The sequence below is a fragment of the Polychytrium aggregatum genome, assembly GCF_025602895.1.
Source record: "Polychytrium aggregatum strain JEL109 chromosome Unknown BJ171scaffold_18, whole genome shotgun sequence".
In the NCBI taxonomy this organism is placed as follows: domain Eukaryota; kingdom Fungi; phylum Chytridiomycota; class Chytridiomycetes; order Polychytriales; genus Polychytrium; species Polychytrium aggregatum.
Window position 1 is genome coordinate 639,250 of NW_026516220.1, and position 20,576 is coordinate 659,825.

Consider the following 20,576-nt stretch of genomic DNA (forward strand, 5'->3'; position numbering starts at 1 on the left):
GGCGGAGGCGGTTTGGAGCGGGGGATGCCATCCAGCCACAAAGCGGTCTCTTGCCTGAATGCGTGCTTGACGAGCACAGCCAACCCGGCTCGCCGTTTGGACAGAGGGGTGGTCGGTGAAAGAAAGGACACTGGCTGCCCCCGACTCTCCGTTGATCCGGCCGTGGTGACTTTGATTGTGGTTGGGATCGCGACGAACATGTGTATTCAAAGACAGAACAAAGTGGCGATTGGGCCCAAAAACGGAGGCCCCTGTTCGGTTTTTGCAAGAGAGAACTGGATATGGCGATGCAAAAGCAAGTACAATGCGAAGAGAAAGGGGGAAAAAGAGCAACAAAATGCGCTGAACAGGACAGAGCTGGACAGGACAGAAGAAGTATATACGAGAGTAGGGGCTGCAATGCAGAGAGATGCAAGACGGTCTATGTGCACGCAGAGATCCTGGCGGAAGTACCCAGGAGCGGGGGAGAAAGGGCCGGGGCCGACATTGGAGGGAATAGTACATGGCGCAGCATTTTCACAACGAAACGGGGGGAAGTGCATCCAGGACCCAGTTAACAGCGGGCCCTGGCTCGAACAGGAGATGTCCCATTTCGTTTCGGATGCGTTGTAAATGTGCTCATCGCAGCGGCGAAGGACCGGTAAACGACTAGAACGACTAGAACGACTAGAACGACTAGAACGACTAGAACGACTAGAACGACTAGAACGACGTGCAAGAATGATGTGGCAGCGTGGGGACAGCCTTGGAGGGCGGGCCGGGGTGATTAGGTGAGGTGGTCTATCGAACATGTGCAGCCACGGCTGGGAGAGCGCGGCAGAGAGCGAATGCAATGGGCAATATAGAGATTGAGTGGTGGCACGGCTGCGACAAGCGCAAGCAGGCATTTGCGGCGATAGCGAGAAGGGAGTCATAGAGGCATCGGCGTGAACAGAGAGAGGGCCTCAGTCGTCGCTTTGGTCATCGTCGGCATCGTCGTCGGCATCGTCGTCAGCATCGTCGTCGTCGGCATCATCTGACTGGGGATCAAGGTCGCTATCCTCAAACAGCTCCTCCAAGTCATCGTCACCTCGGAACGAGACTCGCTTTACGGTTGCTCGTGAGTTTGCTGACGCCTGGCGCTCACCGCCGGATGCAAGGGACTTGGAGCCGGCCTTGGATGCCGAGTTGGGCTGGGGGGGCTTGGTTCTTGGGGCGGGCACAAAGGCAACGTCATCGTCGTCCTCATCCTCGTCGTCGTCGTCGTCGTCATCGGCATCCTCTTCCTCTTCCTCAGCATCATCCTCGTCGTCGTCATCCTCATCGTCGTCATCATCGTGGTCATCGTCGTCAGCTCGCTCGGATTCAGAGTCGTCGTCGTCTGTCTCTTCATTTGCTTCGGAATTCTCCAAAATGTCCGACTCAGATTCGATCTCGATCTGTCCGATCAGCCACTCGCAGAACCGCCCGGCATTCTTGCGGAATCTGGAGGCTTCTTCCTGCGAGTGCTTCCAAAGCCAGGACCCGGCTTCATTGGCCGCGCTGTGTTGCTGCTCGCAGTACGCGGGGCTGTAAAGGCTCATCGACTCGGGATGCTCGAACCACTCGACAATACTGAGCGGCTGGACAAGATCGAGGTCGTACAGAATCTTGAGCAGCGAGTTCATTTTCTGGTCGCCGGCGATAACCTTGGTCTTGAAGCTCTGCAGGAACCTCTGTGGGGTTGATTGATACGAGATCGATGGCAGTGTTAGAGCCGCGGTTTGTTTGGCAAGGTGGTGTCTGGGGGGTGAGGCACAGCAGGCACACGAACCTCCACATCAAAGAGCAGCTGGACCTCGTCGCGCTCGGCTTCGACGTAGTGTTTGATAACGGCCTTGTAGTTTGAAAAGTACTGTGGCGGGGGAGCGATGGCGTGGTATCAAACAGCCGAATTAGTGCAAGAGAATCGGATTGCAGCCCAGGCGGAAACAGAGAAAGGGTGTAGAAGCTGTGGGCCAACTGTGCCAGCAAGGCTCCGTGGGCAACGAAGGACAATCAGAGTGTCGAAGCAATGGCGCCAGATGCCTGGTCGGGACCCAGAGCGAGCTGCAAAGCAGCAGACAGCTTACCGTGTAAGCCACGGACTCGAAGCACTTTCCGTTCGAGCTCTTGTTGTGCGGATTCGACAGGATCGAGACCACGCCGCAAGAGGTCTGCGGTGAGTAATTCGATTCGGTCAGATTGAGGAGCACCGACACAATCGCATCGACGCAGTCGGAGCGCGACACCGCACTGCGTTCGTGGAAGAGATCGTCCAGGGCGACAATCACATCGAGGTACTTGAGGCGCGAGATAATCAGCTGGGAGAGCATAACCGTGGCGTCCTCGTGGAACTCGAGTGACTTTTGTTGGAACGAGTCCGAGGGGTTCTCGAACGAGATGGAGACGTCGTTGTCCTGTTCACTGTCGCTGGCATCGTTTTCGTGGTCATCGTCTTTGTCGTCGTCATCGTCGTCGCGCGACTCGGTACGGCGGGTGACGGGACAGGGAGGAGCAATCAGGTACGAGTCGTCGTCCATGCAATACGTCGCGGTACGGTCAAGGCGGCGCTGCTGGTCCTTGAGCTTCTCAATCTCCTCGTCCTTGAGGTCGAGCTCGAGCTCCATGCGCTCGAGGTGCTCGCTGTGGCACTTTTCGACCATCATGCGAGCCTGACGCTCCTCCTGGATGTCGTTCTTGAGGGTGGAGACCAGGTCCTTGAGGATCTTGCGCTTTTCGCTGTTGACCTTGACGCAGTATTCGTACCGCTTGAGCTCGCGCTTGGCGATTTCGAGCTGCTGATGGAGGTACATATTCTCGGCCTCAAGCGACTCAAAGACACGCTGGGGGATACCTGATATGGGCGAGACTGGGCGGGGATAGTTGATGCTGTGGTGTTGGGGATTGGCCGACTCGATGAAACCAGCGTGCTGGCGGCACGACGAGGTCGAGGACACAAATGACGACGATAGCACTGAAGCATCAAGAACGGAAGGGCGGATGCAGCGCGGAACAGGCGCCTCGGGCTGGTCTTCCTCCGGAGAGGAGCCAACCGAGCCGTCTGACGAAAAGTCCAGAGAGGGCTCGGATTGCTGCGATGCCTGGTCAGCAGCGACAGCCAGCAACGGGTCAGGCATGTCGTCGGTCTGGGTGCCAGCGGAGATGACGGTAGGCGGCGTCCGCACGGACCCTGAGGCCGGCGGAAAGACAGGATCCCGAGGGTGCTCCAGGGACGAGTCGGCGTGCACAGCACGGGTGTGTGAGCGGGCCGGTCGATCCAGTTCCGCAGCGAATTCGACTGTCAAGGCGATCGGCGAGCCCGCAGACTTGATGTGCTTCATGGACTTTGATGCTTCGTTCATGGAAATGTAAAAGGCGACACAAGCAGCGGCCCCGAGAGCAGTAGCGGCCGTGGCAACCAGAGCGGGATTGGGCGAGCCCTTGTTTTTCGAGAACACGGTGACAGCCAGTCGAACGATGGAGTCGGTTGCTTGGAGATAGCCAGAGGACATAATTTGGCTGGTCTGGACGGGCAGCAGGGGGCGGGAGAAAGGAGAGCGAGCGAGATGTCGAGGGTGAGTGACATGAGAGTGACATGTCGAGAGTCACCCAGTGCAGACCAGCCGGTTTCACGGCGGCACAGAAAGCCAAGGCGAGAACCGAGGCATCCACCGCAATGCATCGATGGCGAGGGCACACTTACAGTTGGTGATCAGTGGATGACGGGAAGAAGACCAGACCCAGGGCAAGGCGGAAAGCAACGATGGCTGGGAGATGCGGGGGTGCTGATGGAGGCGATCGGGACGGAAGCGGTGCCGATGGGGCTGGGAGAAGCGGTGCAATAAATAGTGGTGACGGGGAGAAGCTGGAGACCCTGAACGAAAGCGACTTGAGTGGAAATAACAATCTTGCAGGCAATGGCTTTGTCGGCTTCGTCCAGCATAAACATAATGAAGGGAGGGTGCGATGAGAGTGCGTTTGTCGGAGCGCTTTAAAAGACCTTCGATAGGAGCGCCGTGTGGGAAGCAGGCGTGGAGGTCGACAAAAAAAGCAAGTAGGGCAGGAACGAGTGTGGAGGCAACGGATCCGACGGACTCTGAAGGTTATAGGGCTTGGGAAGCAGGAGATGGATGCAATTCGACCCGCGAGCGAGGAGGGGAGTGGGCGGCCGGACAGAATTAGAAATGCGACGGGGTCAATGAAACCAGAAGAGTCTCGGAGAACGCAGAAGAGCCAGGGAAGGGGCTGGTGTCGAAAAAGTCAGCAAGAGCAGACGGGGAGAGAGGGGGCGAAGGCTCAGCGAGAGGGCGGCGAGAGCGCGGCGAGACACAAGCGAGACGCCAGCGAGAAGGGCCTCTCCCTCGCTCTCGGCTGGCGCATCGCCGCCCTCTCGGACGAGATAGGGCGGCCTCGCTGCCCAGAGCAGCCAAGCCCCGCGTGACTCACGCCGGACGCATGCGCAGCAGCTTCCATCGAGCGCAGCCAGGTGGCCATGCTGCTCTGCCACCGTCCCATGAAGCGCCGTCGGCCAGATCAAATCACAATTACAATCACAATCACAATTACAATCACAATTACAATCACAATCGCAATCACAATCACAATCACAATCACAATCACAATCACAATCACAATCACAATCACAATCGTTCTATTCACATGCATGCTGCCGCCCGTAACAACCCTGCTCAGCGGTTCATGATCGCCATCTCGGCCAAGAGCACCCCGCATGCGCCCGCCAGCACAGGCGGCGTGATGCCTAGGCACCACAGCATGAACCGCCGGTGAGTGACCTCGCGAATCCCCGATTGGTCCAGAAGCTCGGACCACATCAGTCCCGCCAGGCTTCCGATAAACAGCAGGTTGGCACCGAGATTGCTGCCGATAATCAACGCAAAGAGGCTTCCGCGCTGGATCCACTGGGCGTCTTGCAGGGTCTTGTTCTGTCCCATCGTCAGCGACTGAAGAAAGAGCGGGTGCTGCAATGCCCGCGTGAACAGGATCGCCATCGGCAGATTGTTGAGCAGATTGCAGGCGATCGTCGTTACAAGCCCAATCGCAAACACGGCTGCGGCCAGGCTCGGGGCGAGCATCGCCAGGAACTGTGCCAGCAGCGGCGTAAACCCGCGGAACGAGAGCGCTTCCACCAGGACGAACATCCCGACCAGAAACGGGCCAAGCTTCCACGGCATCCGGGCTAGGATCTGCATCGTCACGAACCGATGTCGGCGAGCAGCGTCGCCAGAAAGCTCGTGCTGGTCGTCGGCGCCGCTATCAGTCTTGTCGTTGCCGTTGTCGTCGTCGTTGCCGTTGTCGTTGTCGTTGTCGAGCGAGTCCGTGCTGCCGACCTTTCGAGCCGGATCCGACGACGGATCGTGCTGCAGCCGCTTGTTCGCAGCAGCAGCATCTCCGGATACGGCTGCGGTTGGCAGATTGACGTCGGAGAGGTCCACCTCGGTACCCCGCTGAGTATCGACCTGCTGATAGACGGGCTCTGCCGTTGCGCTCGCTCGATTCCCGGCTTTGGCTCGTCGCCAGCCAAGCTCCAGGGGCCGCGTGTCGCCAGAGTGAGCCGAAGATGTCCCACGAGCCCACAAGTAGTCCGAGACAACATCCTTGATCAGCATCAACGCCGCAAACGGGAGCGTCAGGTACGCCACGTTGACGTTGGCAAACAGCGACGTCATCATCAAGGTCACCAGGCACACCAGCAAGACGGTCACTCCAAAAACAGCGCCGAACTTGTCGCGAATCGCATGATGTGTGCGCTCGTCCTCGGTCGTTTCAAACTGGCTCTCGGTCGGCGCCGGAAGCTCGGCCGGGATGAGCGATCGAAACCAGAAGAGCGAGAGACCATAGGCGATGGCAATCGACACCAGCGTCGGCAGCAGCATCCAGGCCGAGTACTGGAGAAAGTTGATTTGATAGGCCTGAGCGACGATGACGTTCGTGGGATTGCCGATGTAAAGTGCCATGCTGGCGATGTTGCACACAATGAAGGACGACATCAAAAACGACGACGGATTGACCTGGGTCGGAGGAGATGGCCGGTCGACAGGCCACACGCCGGTCGATGGGCCGCATATTAGACAGTGCAGGCAGGGTTTGCGCTTAGCCGACGGCAGTGGAGGACCAACGCTCACAGCCGCCGACAAAGTGGACAAAGGCTGTCGAACAGCCACCCGCCGCAGAATTCATAGGTCTCATACCTTGGACATCTTGGAAAAGTGGCACAGAATCGGGGTGACGGTGAGCACCACAACGTCGTTGGAAGTGAAGATGGTCATGAGGGTGCTGAGCACAAACATGTTTCGGAACAGCCCCATCCCAGAGCGGCCGCCTCGTCGGGTGACTTGATGAGCAATGAAGGCAAAGAGTCCGGACACATCAATCGAGATGCAAATATAGGCTGTGAGAGAGGACGAGAAGCAGCCGTCGACGTGTCAGCGGATCAGCAGCTGCAAACCAAGCACCTCTGAGAGCGTGCGAGTCTGCGGCCCCGGTCAAACCGACTTACCAAGAGCCAAGACCAGCAGGAGAATCGAATAGGGCTCGATGCCGTCTCCGCCGAGAAACCCATTCTTGAGCTGCTCGAGCCCGATGGTGCCGCATGCCAGCAGAACCACGATCGCCAGAATCGGGGTCGTGGCGAGATCAAAGTGGATGCGGATACGGGGCGGTACGAATCGGAGCCAGCTCAGTGCCGGCCGCCTGAACGAGCAGACGACGGGATGGACACAAAACACGATCACAGCTGCAAAGACGACCAGGACGAGGCTGAAGTGGCCCCAGGCGATGGTCTCGGGGGTGAAGCTGGCGCTCGTTGAGGGCGGGTCCATGACTGCTCCGTCGTTCCTGCGAGGCGCTGTGCCAGAAGTGAGGGCTGAAATGTGTTGGAGGGGGCAGGATGTTCGGGCGAACGCTGCTGCTCAAGCACGGTCGTTCAGGAACGACAGCAGACGAGCCGAATGGCGAGTGACAGAGCGGGCTTGCTGCTGGACAGGCGCTGCGGATGGTCTGGGCATGAGGGCGAAAGCTGATTTTGAACCGGTCCTCTGCGACAATGGCGAGGACCGAAAAAATCTCCGCGTGCGATCGGGCGACACCAATCATATTGCTGGGCTCGCAACAGAGTTTTTGGTCCAGCGAGAGACCGAGACAACCAAGACGGTGGGTCGATGTACAGGCAGGGCGGGCTTTGACCTGGGGCGCCGTTCGAGCCTGACTATTAGCAGAGTTGTAGTTGTCCGTGATGGACACTGGGGCGATAGAGCTGGGAGTGAGCATCGGCATCGGTTCGTGGATGGGTGGCACTTGACTATCGAGATCATCGACTTATGGTCAGTTCACGGGAGCGAATTCGAATGGCTCTCCACATCCCCACATCACCGCTGGGTCTGGCCATGTTCCCCAAGGCAGTGGATATTGCTTCCCCGAGTTGTTGGACGGGCTCTTGCCACTCGGGATGGCGCCAATGTTTGAGATGCAGCTCAACACCTCGAGGACATGCGATTCAGGGCCGTCAGCTCAACGCGATTCAGAGCCGTCAGACTCGCATCATCGGGCTTGCACCGGTCAGGAGAGCCTCGTCGAGTTCCGGGCTGCCGGGGAGCGGAAGCCCAGCCACGTTCTCGAGGGGCAAAGCGACTCCTGGCCATCCGGGACACAGCTCCTGGCGCGGGAATCCTTTTGCGGACAAATGCCACCCCCTCCGTCTTCTTCTTGGGAATCCGGGCGAGGGCTCAGCCGGGGGCGATGCCCATACTTTCGCTGGCCGTGAACGTCCATATCGACGCGGATGCGCAAATCAGGCTGCATCGGGCGATGGTATCAGGCTGTCTCGGGCGGCCACTCGTTCGCACAGGGCCAGGAGAGCCCGTCTCCGCCCGCTGCCTGGCCGTCCATCCTTGTGCCCGCCCCCTCTCCTGTCTGGCACGTTGTCCCTCAAATGCAGCCGAAAGCGGAAAGGACAGCCACCCGCGGTGTGTCGGTCGCACAGCAACAGCAAATTTGGCATGTGCCTGGGCCATGGGCAAAGCCCAAAGCGTTCGTGCCGTGCACGCATCTTGGGAAAGAGTGCTGAGCGGCTGCCTGTCGTGCGCCTGCAACCCGCTGGAGAGGGGGTTGGCTGCGGGCCGACAGCACAAACACCATTTGTCTCGGCGGCGGTGCTCGCTGGGACATTGGTCCAAGCAAGACAAGAGCCATCGCGGTGTCTGCATGAGCGGCCCCATGAGAGATTTGACGGATACCCTGGGGTATTTGACGGATACCCTGGGGTACTTGACGGATACCCAGCACAGGTTGGGAGCGATTGCATTGCATTGCATTGCATCGCACATGGCACTGCGCCATGGCTGTCCTTTGCGCCGGGGCGGCAAGCGACCAGGCACACTGTCCACAGAAGCCGTAACAGTCACGCATCTGTTCTCGTTTGCGCCGAGCGTGTTCCCCCTCTCGCAGTCCACCTGAGCTACCACCCGTCCTGCCACTGAGCACATTCGAGCCCAGCAGACCGGTTTACATTTCGGCAATTCCGTCCGCCACCCACCACCCCCTTCGCAATGGCGGCGGTCCACCCAGATCTGGTCGCGCCTGTGTTCTTGTCGGCGGCTTCCACGCCGGCCGCTCGGCAAGCTCAAAACCCCCCTGTTCGGCCTCGAGCCCCTCCTGTCATTTCCACATCACCGAACCTCATCGCCCATCACTCCCCCTGCCCCCCCGCCTCTGCCCACCTCTGTCCACCCCGTCCCCCTGGCTAACATGTCTCCGTCCTTGACCGATGTATTCCCCATCCTGATCTCCAGCGACGTCTTTATCGCTGCCCTGGATCTGCCGACCTTTGCCAGACTTGTCCGGCTCTCCAGATATGCCCGCGCCTTCCTGGACTGCGACTTTTACTGGAAGCGGATGCTGCTCCCGCATCTCGGAGCCAACGCCTCGGTCCTCGACAACCTCGACGGCAACCTGGACGTCAAGGCAGCCTTGCAGGGCCTCTTCTGTCTCGCGATGCGCCAGCGCCCCGACCAGCCCGACTCGCCGCCTTCCTTTCAGAAGGAGATTGGCTTCTGGTGGCAGGTCTATCACCACCAGGGACTGATGACCCGGCTGCAGCAGATTCCATGGCAGAAGCGGACCCCTCAGACCCCGCCGCTCTTCGCATCGCACCCGATGCACAACCCCATTGGGCAGCTGGGTGGGTCCGAGGACGAGGGCATGGCAAAGTTCCGATGGCTCGATGGCCGTCGGCTGATCGAGACCAACCCGAACTGGGACCAGAACCTGGTCGTGGGCCGGTACTCGACCCCGCCCATCTTCTCGGTCGTGCGGGTCGAGGCCCTGCGCTCGCTGCTGCCCCAGGAGCGGTTCATTCTCGAGCAGGCCGCCCACATCTCGACCCTGAGCCTCGTCAACTGCAGCTTCTCGACGCTCTCGGGCTGGCCAGACGAGCTGTCCAATGTCGAGGCGCTGGACATTGTCTTTTGTCTCTCGGCCTCGTTCGATCCGCTCTGTTTCTCGCCCTGGGTCACCGTCGACAACATGACCAGCTGTCGCGGACTCACGATACCCGCCCCCGATCTCCGTGGGATGCCCTCGACCATGGACATTCTCAAGGAGTTGGATCTGTCGCGCTGCGAACACATCCAGAGCCTCGCTGGACTGCCTGCCTCGCTGCCGTCCCTCGAGACGCTGATCCTGCCGCCGACCCTGACGACCCTCGAGGGCCTGCCGCCGGTCCTGGACTCGCTGCGGGAGCTGAACATGCTCCAGTGCGATCTCCTGGCCGACCTGCGGGGCATGCCGCAGCGACTGCCCGCGTTGACTGATCTCGATCTCCCGCCGGCCCTGCGATCCCTTGCCGGCATCTCGCAGCACCTCGACGCCTTCGACGACCCCAACATGCTGTTCAAGCTCGAGCAGCTGACGGACCTCAGCGGCTTCCCGAGCCGCATGCCCGCCATGAGGTCGCTTCTGATCCCCTTTCACGAGCGCTTCGACATTGGCTCGCTGCTCGTCCTGGCACAGACACACATCCCGTACCTGTCGAAGCTGCACGTTCCCGCCCGTTTCGCCAGCAACAGATCGTTCCAGTCGATCGCAACGACGCTCGGACGAGCACAGCCGCAGACAGCCATCATCCTGTACTAAGCTCGCCGTGTCCAGGGATGGGTGGCAGCGCGAGACCCGCCTGCTCTCTCCGGCGACGGACCTGAAAATATGCCCAACATCACTGCTCCGTATTGCTCGCGAATCTATACGCACGTGCTTAGGCCCTGACCACAGCCGCCATGCACGGCACTTCGAGTGTGTTGATGTTTATTTGTTTTTACAGTGTTTTTCTTGGATCTTTTTTTCTTTGCTCATCTGGCAAATCCCACCTCGCGGCCGTACCATCCTCATCGCCGAACTGCCGTCAAATACAGACAATTCAATAAATAGCAGGTTTTGGTCGTTGAACAAGTATTCTGTTGCCTCAAACATCGCGCGCTGGCCATGACCATTCAGTGATGCGTTTCTGGACCTGAATCAAGGACGCTTTCTCACTCAGATGGTTCCCCGCAAGCGAAAGACACCACCCAGGCGACGGCGATTCAAGCGGCTCGATCTCTAGGCGTGCTCGCAGTGCCGGGAAGCCAAGCGACTCGAGAACGCAGAGTATCTTGATATCTATACGCCATGGAACTGTCTAGAGGGTCGAGTGAGTGCACCACACTCACACATCGCCACAGGAGACCGACCGAGTGTAAGGACGGGGACAATCGCATGGCTTGCTCACTGGGGCCTACGGATCAGCAGTCCTGTGTCGCTGATGCCAGAAGTGACTGCCCCGTTTCTTTCTGGATCGACTATATTCGTGGCTTTCTCGCATGGCCACGCGATCCCCATCACTGGCCCAGAACCCTGGCACTCGGAATGCTCATTCAATCCGGCTGCAGCCAGGTCATCTTGCCTTTTTTGGGCAGGCGTGGCACTGCCCATAACAGGAAGGTGTGTGGGTTCGGGGTGTTGCCTTCTTGGGTCGCCGCTGCTTTGCGCCGCCAGCAGCATGTCCCGCAGCTTCTTGCTGGCCTTGATCCGCCTGGTTCCTGGCCTCGATCTTGCGCTCACTTCCATCGCTCATCATGCCAGGTTCGTGATCTGCGGTCGTTTGCCGTCTCTGTCCCGCAGCGATTTCGTCCAGGGCAGCCGGTGCTGGCTGCTTTCAGGATCCAGCCTACCGCCGCGGCGCTCTCTGGTCGCCGAGCCACTCAGATCTCTGCCACATTGCCCTCTGCAGGCTACAACGACTTTAGCTCCTTCAACAACAACAATGGCGGCTATGACGGAAACCAGATGCGTGGCGGCATGGGCAACTTTAACAATAATGACCGATTCGGCAGCATGAGCGGCGGCGGCTTTGGCGAGCCACATGCTCAGTTTGCTGGCGGCCATATGTCTCCGTCGCAGTCCCAGGGCCTCGGTTCTCCATCAAAGGGCAAGGTACACCACCACCACCTCCTCCACTGTCGTCAATGCTGGTGATCGGCTGCTTGCGCCTCCATCGTCGGTGTCTTCCAAGCTATCGCTGCATCTGGCATGCTGACTGATCATGCGTCGCTTTGCCTGTTCGTGTGTTTCGGTCCCCTGGCCTTCACAGATTCGCAACAACTCCCTGCGATCTGTTACGATCCGTCAGATGCTGAACAACATCCCTGGAATCGAACAGCCTCTCAGGATCGACGATACCGAGGCCGGCAGCGTGAGTGACACCGTGTGCTGCCGCCTGCCCAGCGATCGTCTTGGCGATGGCTTCGGTGGCCGCCTTCCCTCTTCGACTCGAGCTGCGATGTGAAGCAGGCTTCAACAGGCAGCGTACGCTCAACAATAGCGATTCTCCATTGCGCAGGTCACCTTTGTCGGACGCATCAATAGCATTTCCCCCATGTCAGCTTACACTGATATAGTCATCGGTGACGGCACCGGCACGATTGAAGTCAAGAAGTGGAACGACAAACCGGCCGGCGATCTGATGGATGGCTCCGACTTTGACGATGTAGATCCCGCTATCGCGTAAGCGTGCATGACAGCGCTTTGCTCTGCCCGGCTGTGAGCGATAGCGATAGAACGACTGTGGCCGCATCCATCGTGACCGTGGTACCATTGAACAACACTGCTCGGCGATCGAGGCTCTGACGATGGCATCTCGTAACGGCCGTTTTCTGTCAAATCCCGACACAGGGAGGGAGCATATGTCCGTGTCTATGGAGGACTGAAGGTCAGCGCCAAGGGCTACTTTGTCAACGTGTTCCAGATCCGAGCAATCACGGATTTCAACGAAGTGACCTTCCATATGCTGGATGTGATTTCCACACACCTCGCACTGACCAAGGCGCCCGCGGTAGGCCTGCCGATAGCGCGTCTTGCTCTGTGTGGAAGGGGAGATGCTCTGCGAGTTGACTTGCTGAGCTGTTGAGCACAGCTCCGCGGCGATGCGTGCCGTCGTATCAATCTGGTTTATCGCCTGTCTGATCACGGTTCGTCCTATGACTCTTAGAAAGCAATCGATGCGGCCAATGCAGCCGGTGCCATCGGTCACTCTGAAGCGCATGTTGGGAACTACGGGTTCGATAGCTATTCCGCCTCAAACATCGGGCCAGGCAATCCCGAATTTTCGAGGCTTCATTCGATGATCTTGAATGCCATGTCCACAACCTCCAGTCCTGCCGGAACTCATATACAGTCGATCATTCGGGCAATGCAAACGTATGCAAACGAAGCAACGGTCAGGTAAGAGCCTCAGCCAACAGGATCTATCCTTTGGGTGATGACGCATTCGGCTATGGGCAGTCCGGAGCCCCCGTCACGGCATCGGTCGTAGTTGTTCCGGCAAAATCTGGACCATCGCAACAGACTCTGACTCTCACTGCTCCTCGCAACAGAAACACGCTTATGCAGCTGGTTAATGAAGGATACGCCTACACCGGTGCTGACGACGAGCACTTCATAGCCTCCAACATATGAGCCTGGAGCGATGGTGCGACTACTGCCTTGCGACTGAGCCCAGCGAACTGCCCAATCGCTGCACAAGCATCTGTTCACAGCTGGCACCCGACGCCAGACGGTAGCCAGGCTACCGACTGTTCAACAGAACAGGACACCCTGCATAAATGCGCAATATGGCTATCTCTGGAATGAAATACACATGTGTCCAGTCGAAGTGTTACGTCGTTGTTGCGACCAGGCTCAGAGTCATTAGCGTCTGAGTCTCGCCATCCTGGGTGCAGAGATGATGATGCTGGAGCCCCAGAGCACCCCAGCACCCCGATCACGTCGAGGTTCGTTGATGCGTCGACCGCAGCCTCTGCATGTGTCTTTGCGAGGATGCATGTTCCTTGGAGCAGCGGACCGGCTCCGCCCGCGAGCATCCAGTCCGAACATTGCCGGACAGCTGCTCGGACCAGTCCGGAGTTTGGACAGAGCAGGGATGCATGATCGTGAGTGCAAGCCGGTGCACTCAATCCAGACAGAGATATCCCTCGATCGGCGTGATGGCTGCCTGGTGGTCGCCTGGATGGTCGCCTGCTGATCCTCTGTCGTCTGGACGGGCAGTTCCCTGAGCGCCAGCAGCAGTAGCAGCAGTAGCAGCAGCAGCAAGCTTGTCACCAGACACTGCAATCACCGTCGCAATCACCCGGCTGCTGCTTTCCCAAGCCCCTCCCGCTGGCGGTCGCTTCATTCGGACATCCTGCGCCGTCCGCCCTCTTGATTCCTCTTGATTCCTCTCAGCCGCCCAGCTTGTCTGCCCTCCTCCGGGTGCTGGCTCGGTCCGTTGCCCCAGTCCACCGACTCGGTCTACTGACTCATCGTCCCGACTCTGGCCATTACCGTCCCTCGCTTTCGTCGTCTTGATCTCCGCCCGTCCACCCGAGCCGATAAAACCCCGCTCGCGCCTTGCCCTCGGCCCTCCGATTCCCCTTTGGCTTTGCTCTGCTCTGATTTGATCTGGTCTGATCTGATCTCGCCATCCAGTCGTCCCAAAGCCTCCGGAGTGCTACTTGGCGGGTCGCACACTTCTCAACTCGACCCAATCCAAACGTCTCGACAGCCGCTCTCTGATCCCACGCGTTCGAATGCTCCTCTGATCGACCCAACAACGCCTCGACAACGTCCTGCTCGGCCTACAATCACCATAGTCACATCTATGCCGTCCAACCAGGTTGCCAGCCACTGCCCCGACATGGATAGCACTCCCTCTCGGGCCTCGTCCTCTGGTACCGCGGCCGACGATGATCAACCCGCGCATCGACACACTCCATTTTTCATGACCGGCCGTTTTGCAGACGCCAGCCTCTTTGTCCAGTCCACAAGCACCAGCGGTTCTGCCCATGCCGCATCCCGCGGCTTCCATGTCCCTGTCCACCGGGTTCTGCTGGCCGCCCAGTCGCCATACTTTGACCGCCTTTTCGACACTCCTCCCGTCGCAACCGACGCATCCCCATCGGCGTCATCCAACTCCTCCGCCAAACCCTTGGACTCCCTTCCCGAGTCTCCGCACGGCCTCCCCACCTGGACTCTGGCCCTGGACGACCACAGCGGTCTGCGCCATGTCCTCGAGTTCATCTACTTTGACAAGCTGTCCTTTGCCAGCCCGCTGAAGGAGGCATGGTCGGTCCTGCACCTGGCGCGCCTGTTCGAGTGCCCGCCCCTTTATGAATCGGCCCAGGATCTCGTGCACTCGGCCCTCAACAACTTTGCTCGCCCATCCGCTCAAGATCTGCGTGACGCTTTGGTGGGAGCCCTTCGATCCGAGATCCACAAAAAGATCATCGAGCAGATTCTGGTCATCATGGTCAGTTTGGATCCACCAGCCTTGTCGGCGCGGCTGCCATTCCGCAAGTACTTTTATCTGCGAGAGGCCCTTCGCACCCTCGAGGCCACGATCGAGGAGCGCACCCGCTGGTTCGTGGAGCTGGTTGCCTTTGACAAGTTCTCGGAGGACGAGCTCGAACAAGCTTGTGATGATGAGTACCTCCCGCGCGAGCTGATCGCCAATGCTCTCCGAGAATATTGGAGAAAGTCTGACTCGGGCTTCCGCAGCAGCCGAGCGCTGCTCCACAAGCCACCATCAGTCCCCGAGGATTCAGGCTGCGATATCCTGGGCGACCATGAATGGACTCAGTGGTCGCAGCCCGCCAGGCAAGGCTGGTCGTCGCCTCCCAACGCCCAGCCCAATGGTCTGTCGTCGTCCCAGCAACCCGTCCGTCCTGACGAGACTCTTTCGGCGCTGCCCGGTCGTCTTGCCCAACCGGAGCTTACCACCAGCCGAGACACCTTCGTGACGGCCTCGGAAGAGCCCGCTCGGGCAGACGAGGACTACATCCTGCCAGAGCCCAAGCGTATCGTCGACAGCGTTCGGATCGTCAAGGCCAGAAAGGGCGTGCTCGTGCCGAGTACCGGCCGCCGCAAGGGCACGGCCAACCGGGTGACTTGGGCCAAGTCGCCCACAAGAACCAAGCGGCGCGACGTCCGAGAGGCATTTGCATCGCTGGAGGACGAACAGGGTCACAGCGCCGATAAGCAGAAGCAGAAGCAGACTTTCGTCCAAGGCCGAGACTCTAATAAGGAGCTGGAGCACCGCCGCCGCGACAGCAGCGACGACGAGCACCTGGTCCCTGACGAGCACATCGCGCATGATGATGATGACGATGACGACGACGACGAAAGCGACCATGAGGAGCATGGCAGCGGCGCCAACGATGATCATAGCCTCAGTCAGCACGAAGAGCATCCAGATGATCGATATGGATTTGGCTCTCGCCATGCCAGAGTCCAAAGCAGCTTCAACCCGAATGGAGACTACCAAGCAAAGCAAGACCGCATGCAGGCAAATGATGATGACGCCGGCGATGACGATGACGATGAAGCCAACTCTGTTCATATCGCTATCAACTCTCGATCCAGCCCGCGCGTTGGGCGAGGGCCCAAGGCCAGCTTGCACCTTGTGGCAGCTCCCAAGGACGCTGAGCAGAGTGAGGAGGCCCAAGAAGACGTTATCTTTCATGTTCGCAGCAAGAGCGATCCACTCTTCCGGTCGGCAACAGGTCGTCAAGCGATTCGACAACGAGGTCGTCTGAATAATCTCGGGGAAGAGTTGAGGGAAACCAGAACAACGCATGGTGCCGGCAGCGACAGCGACGATTACAAAGTTGTCTCCATCAAGCACAGGTATATGGGCATTGACGACAACATTCATGACAACGACGACAATGACGACAACGGCGACATGCAGACCGAGCTTTATCACCCGTCGTCCAAGCTGCCCATCCGAGGCGTCGATATGTATTTGGACGACACACCTATTAAGGAACCGCTGAGCTTTGTCGAGGCCCAAGTCCTCCGGATCGAGGGCCGCGCGATCCCAACACGCAAGATTCCAACACCGGAGCTCATGCTGAATGTTGCCCGGCGTCTATCGATTGTCCAACAGGAGGCCACAGACACCAGCGAAGTAAGTAGCGGCTGCAGTCTTGGGGCCTGAGGGGTGAGATTACTGATATCGATTGAGGTTGTGCACGCCCTTGCTTTGCTAACCAGCCAGACTGGCCGACTCCACAGACACCAAGTTTCTCGGATGCCGAGGGAACGACAAACTCTGTGTTTGCCCCAGGATACACTCTGGTCAGGCCTGGAGCTAATGCAACCTCGTTAGAAAAGCTATCGGCCTCCCAGACTGCGACACCCACGAGCAAACTCGGACACAACTACATCGTTGGCGAGGACGGAGTGACTGTCCATAGAGTCGACTCTGTGGTCGCCAAGGGCCATGTGGGCAGCAAGGGATCCAAGGCCTCGTCGCAAACGACTCGCTCGTCGCTGGCCGAACAGGAAGGATCGGCAACCGGCAGCGCAAGTCCCGGGCAGAACACTAGCCACACACCCGAGAAGCAGACCTACAGCCTGCTGGAGCGGATTCAGTTGGCCATGGCCGAGGACTCTGCTGGATCGTCCGGCAGCTCTGCTGTCCTTCAAGCGCCTTCGAGCCAGGCACAGAGCCACGGCGCTCGGGTGCGTCAGAACTTGTCTGGTACCGGAAGCCGCCCCAGCGACAGCTCCGAAACCCACCCGACAAGCACCGCCGAGAGTGAGAATCTGCCGAGCCGGACCCGCGGCGTTGAGACCACCGCTCTTGGGGCCAGCAGATTCACCCGATACACCGACACACCCGAGGGAATGAAGTCCATGGGCCCGCGGTCTGCTCCCTTCCTGCAGTACTCTCCACAAGGGTCGGACACTCGTCTGGGCTCTCGAGGTCGGAGCGACGCCGAGGTCGGAGCGACTGTCCCAACCACAGGGCTTCCTGACCCAAACCGGTCTCTGCGGAGGCCGCGCAGCGGCACAGGCTCCATCCGACCGTTTTCAATCGCCGAGGACCTGACCGATGTGCGTCTCTGGCAGAACGTTGGCAGTTCGATTGCAACTTCGACCGTTCGCGGCGCCCAGCGGCTCCGAAAGGGCACCAAGAGGATGGAGAAGTGGGTCAAGTCACTGATCGAGCCAGACCAAGAGAATGATGCGGGAAGGTGAAAACTCGGCCCCGCGAGGCCCGCCGGCCCAGAACTCCCCTCCCTCTCCAAGACACACGATCCGGCGTATCCATGACGTTTTCTCTGCCTTCCAAACATATCCGACCATGGCGCCCGATTCTGCCGCCAAATGCACCTCGGCTTGCTGCTGCCCTGCGCAATCGAGTGCACCTCCTCTATCAAGTCCCATCCACCATGTCAGGTTTACCAAGCCCAATATCCTGGGCACAGATTACTGCGTTCAATATATCTTGTTTGTTTTACTGGACGGAAGCAGGCTCGCCTGGTTCATCGCAGGCCATGTGTGGGATTGGGCTCCAGTCTTGGTTGGCAATCGGGGTAATTATGGCTGCTTTCGGAGCGCAATCTTGAAGACATCTGGACAATCTCCTTGGACAGGTAGTTTGATTATGGTGGATTGCTGTGTTTCCAGGACACGGAAAACATCGACCGCCCGCCGCGCTCTCACGGCATGACGGTAATCAACAATCACAGCTTTACATGTGGTCCCGATCGACCGTCGATTTCTATGGGCACGAGTTCATATTGATATCTGATGTAAGCCACAACACAAACATGGGCTGTCCCTCAAGCGCAGTGCTGAGGGAGTGTGGGGCCGGGGGGCGATATAGTACAAGGGGGGGGGTGACGGAGGGCGAGAGTTGGGGGCGGGGCGATTGCGGCCCTTGGGTGGCCGCAGCCTCAACTTGTAGCGAATTACACATATGGGCTCTGTGAAATAGGACAGGGATTTTGGGTGAAGGACGAAATAGAAAAGGGACGTAAAGACAGCTCTGATGTAGAATCAATAATTGGACAATGGAGAGATCGAGGGTCGCATGCAACAAACACAGCAGGAAGGCGTCCTGGCAAGGAAGAGGAGGAGGAGGAGAAGGGAAGGGCTGAGGGACAGGCGGCGTTTCGGTGGCAGCAAGGACTATAGCTCAAGCTGGTACTTCATCCACTCGTACACCAAGAAGGAGACTGCGTGCATCGGAGCCACCTTGACAAAGCCAATGCTGAGGCCGACAAAGAAGCCGCGAATGCCGCGCTTGCGGTAGATCTCGCGAGCGGTATCGAGCGTGGTGCTGAATCGCTTGCTGCGGTGTTTGACCGTGGTCTCTTCGACCTTGGGATCTGGGACAGGGACACCCACCACGGGAGCGAGACCGCCGCCGAGGCTGCTGGTCAAGGTGCCGGCCACTTGCATGTGCCTCCGAATGACTTCGAACGGGTAGCTGGCAGCCTGGCCGATGCCACCCGAGATGGCGCCACAGCACAGGTACACCCACGACTGAAGCTTGGGCTTGAAGGACGCATCAAAGCCTGTTGCTTCCCACTCGTGGTAATTCTTGATCGTCCAGGGCGACCGGTGCCCCTGGACAAAGAACCGCTTGATGTTCTCGTACACCGCAAAGGACACGCCGGCGTACGGAATCATGCCCCAGAGTGTTGGGAAGAAGCCTCGATAAAAGTTGGTGATGCCGGCGATGGGTTTTAGAGCGCCGTGCGGGTTGTATATGAATACGCTGGGCTCGCGGTAAATATCGCGACAGATCGACAGAATGCCCCACGACTTTTTCTGTGTAGTTGTCCGGACTTCGTATGCCAGACGGACTCGGATCAGATCGAGGGGATAGGTGAACAGGACGGTGGTGATGCCTGGAGTGGGGGGGGGGTGGAATATCAGACCAACAGAGTCAATGCGGGGTTAGGGGGAGGGAAGCACAGGAGCGGGAACGAATGTGGCTGTTGTGGTTGCGTACCTGCCGCCGATCCAGCCAGCGTGTGCTTCCACCAAACCTCGTCGGCCTTGGATGGCATCAGCAGATGCTTGTACTGCTCATACGACATGAACTTGATGGCCGCATACGGGAAGATCCGCAGGACCGTGGCCGAATGCCCTTGAAACAGCCCTCGGATACCGTCCGTGGCCAGGATGTCGCGCGTGGCTGTGAACATCCCCAGAAACGAGCCTGGATGGCGAGGGCGACACCAAATGCATGTGCACAGGCAGAAAGGACGAGAGGGTGTGAGATGGGGTTGCAGCGATCGGCATCAGGTCGCCAGACCGAGGTTCGATGCCATTCTCGAGCAAGGCGCAGGTGATGGCAGGATCGAATCGAGCCAGTCGACGAGCGGGTATAGAGGATGTTGGTCCTCGATGCGGGACAGATAGACAAACTGGCTTGGTGGCAGGAGTAGAGCACATCTGTGCTTCCGCGACATGAGCCAGACGAATTGACCCTGGAACGGACCTGCATGGCGAGCATAGTGCGGATTCGAAGTCTGGAAGAGGATCTTGACACGATCCAGCGGCGCAATGACTGATTTTGCGGCTGCACCGGCCACACCGCCGGCGATCAGTGACTTGACGATGTAGTCCAGAGTCTGCTTGTCGCGCGAGGCAGGGCTGGATCCATCAGAGGACGGATGCGGCGGGTGGGTAGAGGTGCCGCCTTCAGCGGGTTGCGGTGGGCTCATTGCTGGCCGAGGAGCTGAGATGGCGGAAAAGAATGCGGGGATCGATATGCTGAGCGACCTGGGCTGGGATGGAGAAGTTGTTGCGAAAGCCATGAAGCGTCAGTGATGGCAGCGGCAGCCGCAGGCGTCGGACAGGCAGCGGCATTAGATCGCAGCCTAGTTTGCCCAGTTTGCCCAGTTTGCCCAGTTTGCCCAGTTGACTCAGTTTGTTCGGTCGAGACGATGGGGACATTGCGACGAATCGCAGCGAGGTGCACTCGCTCACCTTGGGATGCTGCGACGGTCGAGCGGAGAGCAACGCCGTTGGAAATCGGGTATCTTGGAGAGACCGAGAATAGGAGCCAAACAGAGGCGGCGGCGTTGGGCTGGGCCGGGCAGAGATCCGAAGGCAGGAAAGCGCAGGCTTGCCGGAGCACGGGGTCGGCGAGAGACAGACAGACAGAGACGCAGCAGCCGAGGGTGTGCCCGCAGGAACAGTCGCAGGAACGGTCGCAGGAACGGTCGCAGGAACGGTCGCGGATGAAGGCG

The 20,576-nt window shown here is 59.0% G+C and overlaps 7 protein-coding genes across 7 annotated transcripts; 3 read left to right on the forward strand and 4 right to left on the reverse strand.

The window, feature by feature from the left end:
• Window positions 1-118: 118 nt before the first annotated feature.
• Window positions 119-1,023, reverse strand: BJ171DRAFT_99952 (uncharacterized protein). Its single transcript, XM_053116044.1, has one exon. The coding sequence runs from the start codon at window positions 912-914 to the stop codon at window positions 207-209; it is 708 nt and encodes a 235-aa protein (XP_052966775.1). The 5' UTR covers window positions 915-1,023; the 3' UTR covers window positions 119-206.
• Window positions 488-3,828, reverse strand: BJ171DRAFT_99957 (uncharacterized protein). Its single transcript, XM_053116045.1, has 4 exons — window positions 3,704-3,828; window positions 2,091-3,524; window positions 1,793-1,873; window positions 488-1,694 (listed from the first exon to the last, which is right to left on the reverse strand). The coding sequence occupies exons 2-4, from the start codon at window positions 3,510-3,512 to the stop codon at window positions 945-947; spliced, it is 2,253 nt and encodes a 750-aa protein (XP_052966776.1). The 5' UTR covers window positions 3,513-3,524; window positions 3,704-3,828; the 3' UTR covers window positions 488-944.
• A 761-nt stretch (window positions 3,829-4,589) lies between these two features.
• BJ171DRAFT_505117 (uncharacterized protein) lies at window positions 4,590-7,049 on the reverse strand. The gene is made up of 3 exons (XM_053111007.1): window positions 6,518-7,049; window positions 6,210-6,409; window positions 4,590-6,029 (listed from the first exon to the last, which is right to left on the reverse strand). Exons 1-3 carry the CDS (start codon window positions 6,837-6,839, stop codon window positions 4,689-4,691), a joined length of 1,863 nt encoding a protein of 620 aa, XP_052966777.1. The 5' UTR covers window positions 6,840-7,049; the 3' UTR covers window positions 4,590-4,688.
• Window positions 7,050-9,021: 1,972 nt separating this feature from the next.
• On the forward strand, window positions 9,022-10,444 carry BJ171DRAFT_505120 (uncharacterized protein). The gene has a single exon (XM_053111008.1). The coding sequence runs from the start codon at window positions 9,100-9,102 to the stop codon at window positions 10,147-10,149; it is 1,050 nt and encodes a 349-aa protein (XP_052966778.1). The 5' UTR covers window positions 9,022-9,099; the 3' UTR covers window positions 10,150-10,444.
• A 647-nt stretch (window positions 10,445-11,091) lies between these two features.
• On the forward strand, window positions 11,092-13,198 carry BJ171DRAFT_505122 (uncharacterized protein). The gene is made up of 7 exons (XM_053111009.1): window positions 11,092-11,130; window positions 11,279-11,481; window positions 11,639-11,740; window positions 11,888-12,051; window positions 12,220-12,379; window positions 12,536-12,768; window positions 12,921-13,198. Exons 1-7 carry the CDS (start codon window positions 11,124-11,126, stop codon window positions 13,000-13,002), a joined length of 951 nt encoding a protein of 316 aa, XP_052966779.1. The 5' UTR covers window positions 11,092-11,123; the 3' UTR covers window positions 13,003-13,198.
• Window positions 13,199-13,773: 575 nt separating this feature from the next.
• Window positions 13,774-17,832, forward strand: BJ171DRAFT_568085 (uncharacterized protein). Its single transcript, XM_053113504.1, has 2 exons — window positions 13,774-16,489; window positions 16,597-17,832. Exons 1-2 carry the CDS (start codon window positions 14,183-14,185, stop codon window positions 17,563-17,565), a joined length of 3,276 nt encoding a protein of 1,091 aa, XP_052966780.1. The 5' UTR covers window positions 13,774-14,182; the 3' UTR covers window positions 17,566-17,832.
• A 669-nt stretch (window positions 17,833-18,501) lies between these two features.
• On the reverse strand, window positions 18,502-20,048 carry BJ171DRAFT_581835 (mitochondrial carrier domain-containing protein; the record flags this gene model as incomplete). Its single annotated transcript, XM_053114126.1, has 3 exons — window positions 18,502-19,226; window positions 19,331-19,540; window positions 19,823-20,048. 3 exons carry the CDS (start codon window positions 20,046-20,048, stop codon window positions 18,502-18,504), a joined length of 1,161 nt encoding a protein of 386 aa, XP_052966781.1.
• Window positions 20,049-20,576: the final 528 nt, after the last annotated feature.

Coding starts and splice junctions, on each gene's coding strand:
- BJ171DRAFT_505122 (XM_053111009.1), top strand. Junction 11,741..11,887: donor ACGATACCGAGGCCGGCAGC/GTGAGTGACACC, acceptor TCCATTGCGCAG/GTCACCTTTGTCGGACGCAT. Junction 12,052..12,219: donor GATGTAGATCCCGCTATCGC/GTAAGCGTGCAT, acceptor ATCCCGACACAG/GGAGGGAGCATATGTCCGTG.
- BJ171DRAFT_99957 (XM_053116045.1), bottom strand. CDS start 3,512: ATGTCCTCTGGCTATCTCCAAGCAACCGACTCCATCGTTCGACTGGCT. Junction 1,874..2,090: donor TCGAGTCCGTGGCTTACACG/GTAAGCTGTCTG, acceptor CCCCCGCCACAG/TACTTTTCAAACTACAAGGC. Junction 1,695..1,792: donor AGCTGCTCTTTGATGTGGAG/GTTCGTGTGCCT, acceptor TCAACCCCACAG/AGGTTCCTGCAGAGCTTCAA.
- BJ171DRAFT_505117 (XM_053111007.1), bottom strand. CDS start 6,839: ATGGACCCGCCCTCAACGAGCGCCAGCTTCACCCCCGAGACCATCGCC. Junction 6,410..6,517: donor CCTGCTGGTCTTGGCTCTTG/GTAAGTCGGTTT, acceptor CCTCTCTCACAG/CCTATATTTGCATCTCGATT. Junction 6,030..6,209: donor ACTTTTCCAAGATGTCCAAG/GTATGAGACCTA, acceptor CCTCCGACCCAG/GTCAATCCGTCGTCGTTTTT.
- BJ171DRAFT_99952 (XM_053116044.1), bottom strand. CDS start 914: ATGACTCCCTTCTCGCTATCGCCGCAAATGCCTGCTTGCGCTTGTCGC.
- BJ171DRAFT_505120 (XM_053111008.1), top strand. CDS start 9,100: ATGACCCGGCTGCAGCAGATTCCATGGCAGAAGCGGACCCCTCAGACC.
- BJ171DRAFT_568085 (XM_053113504.1), top strand. CDS start 14,183: ATGCCGTCCAACCAGGTTGCCAGCCACTGCCCCGACATGGATAGCACT. Junction 16,490..16,596: donor AGGCCACAGACACCAGCGAA/GTAAGTAGCGGC, acceptor CCGACTCCACAG/ACACCAAGTTTCTCGGATGC.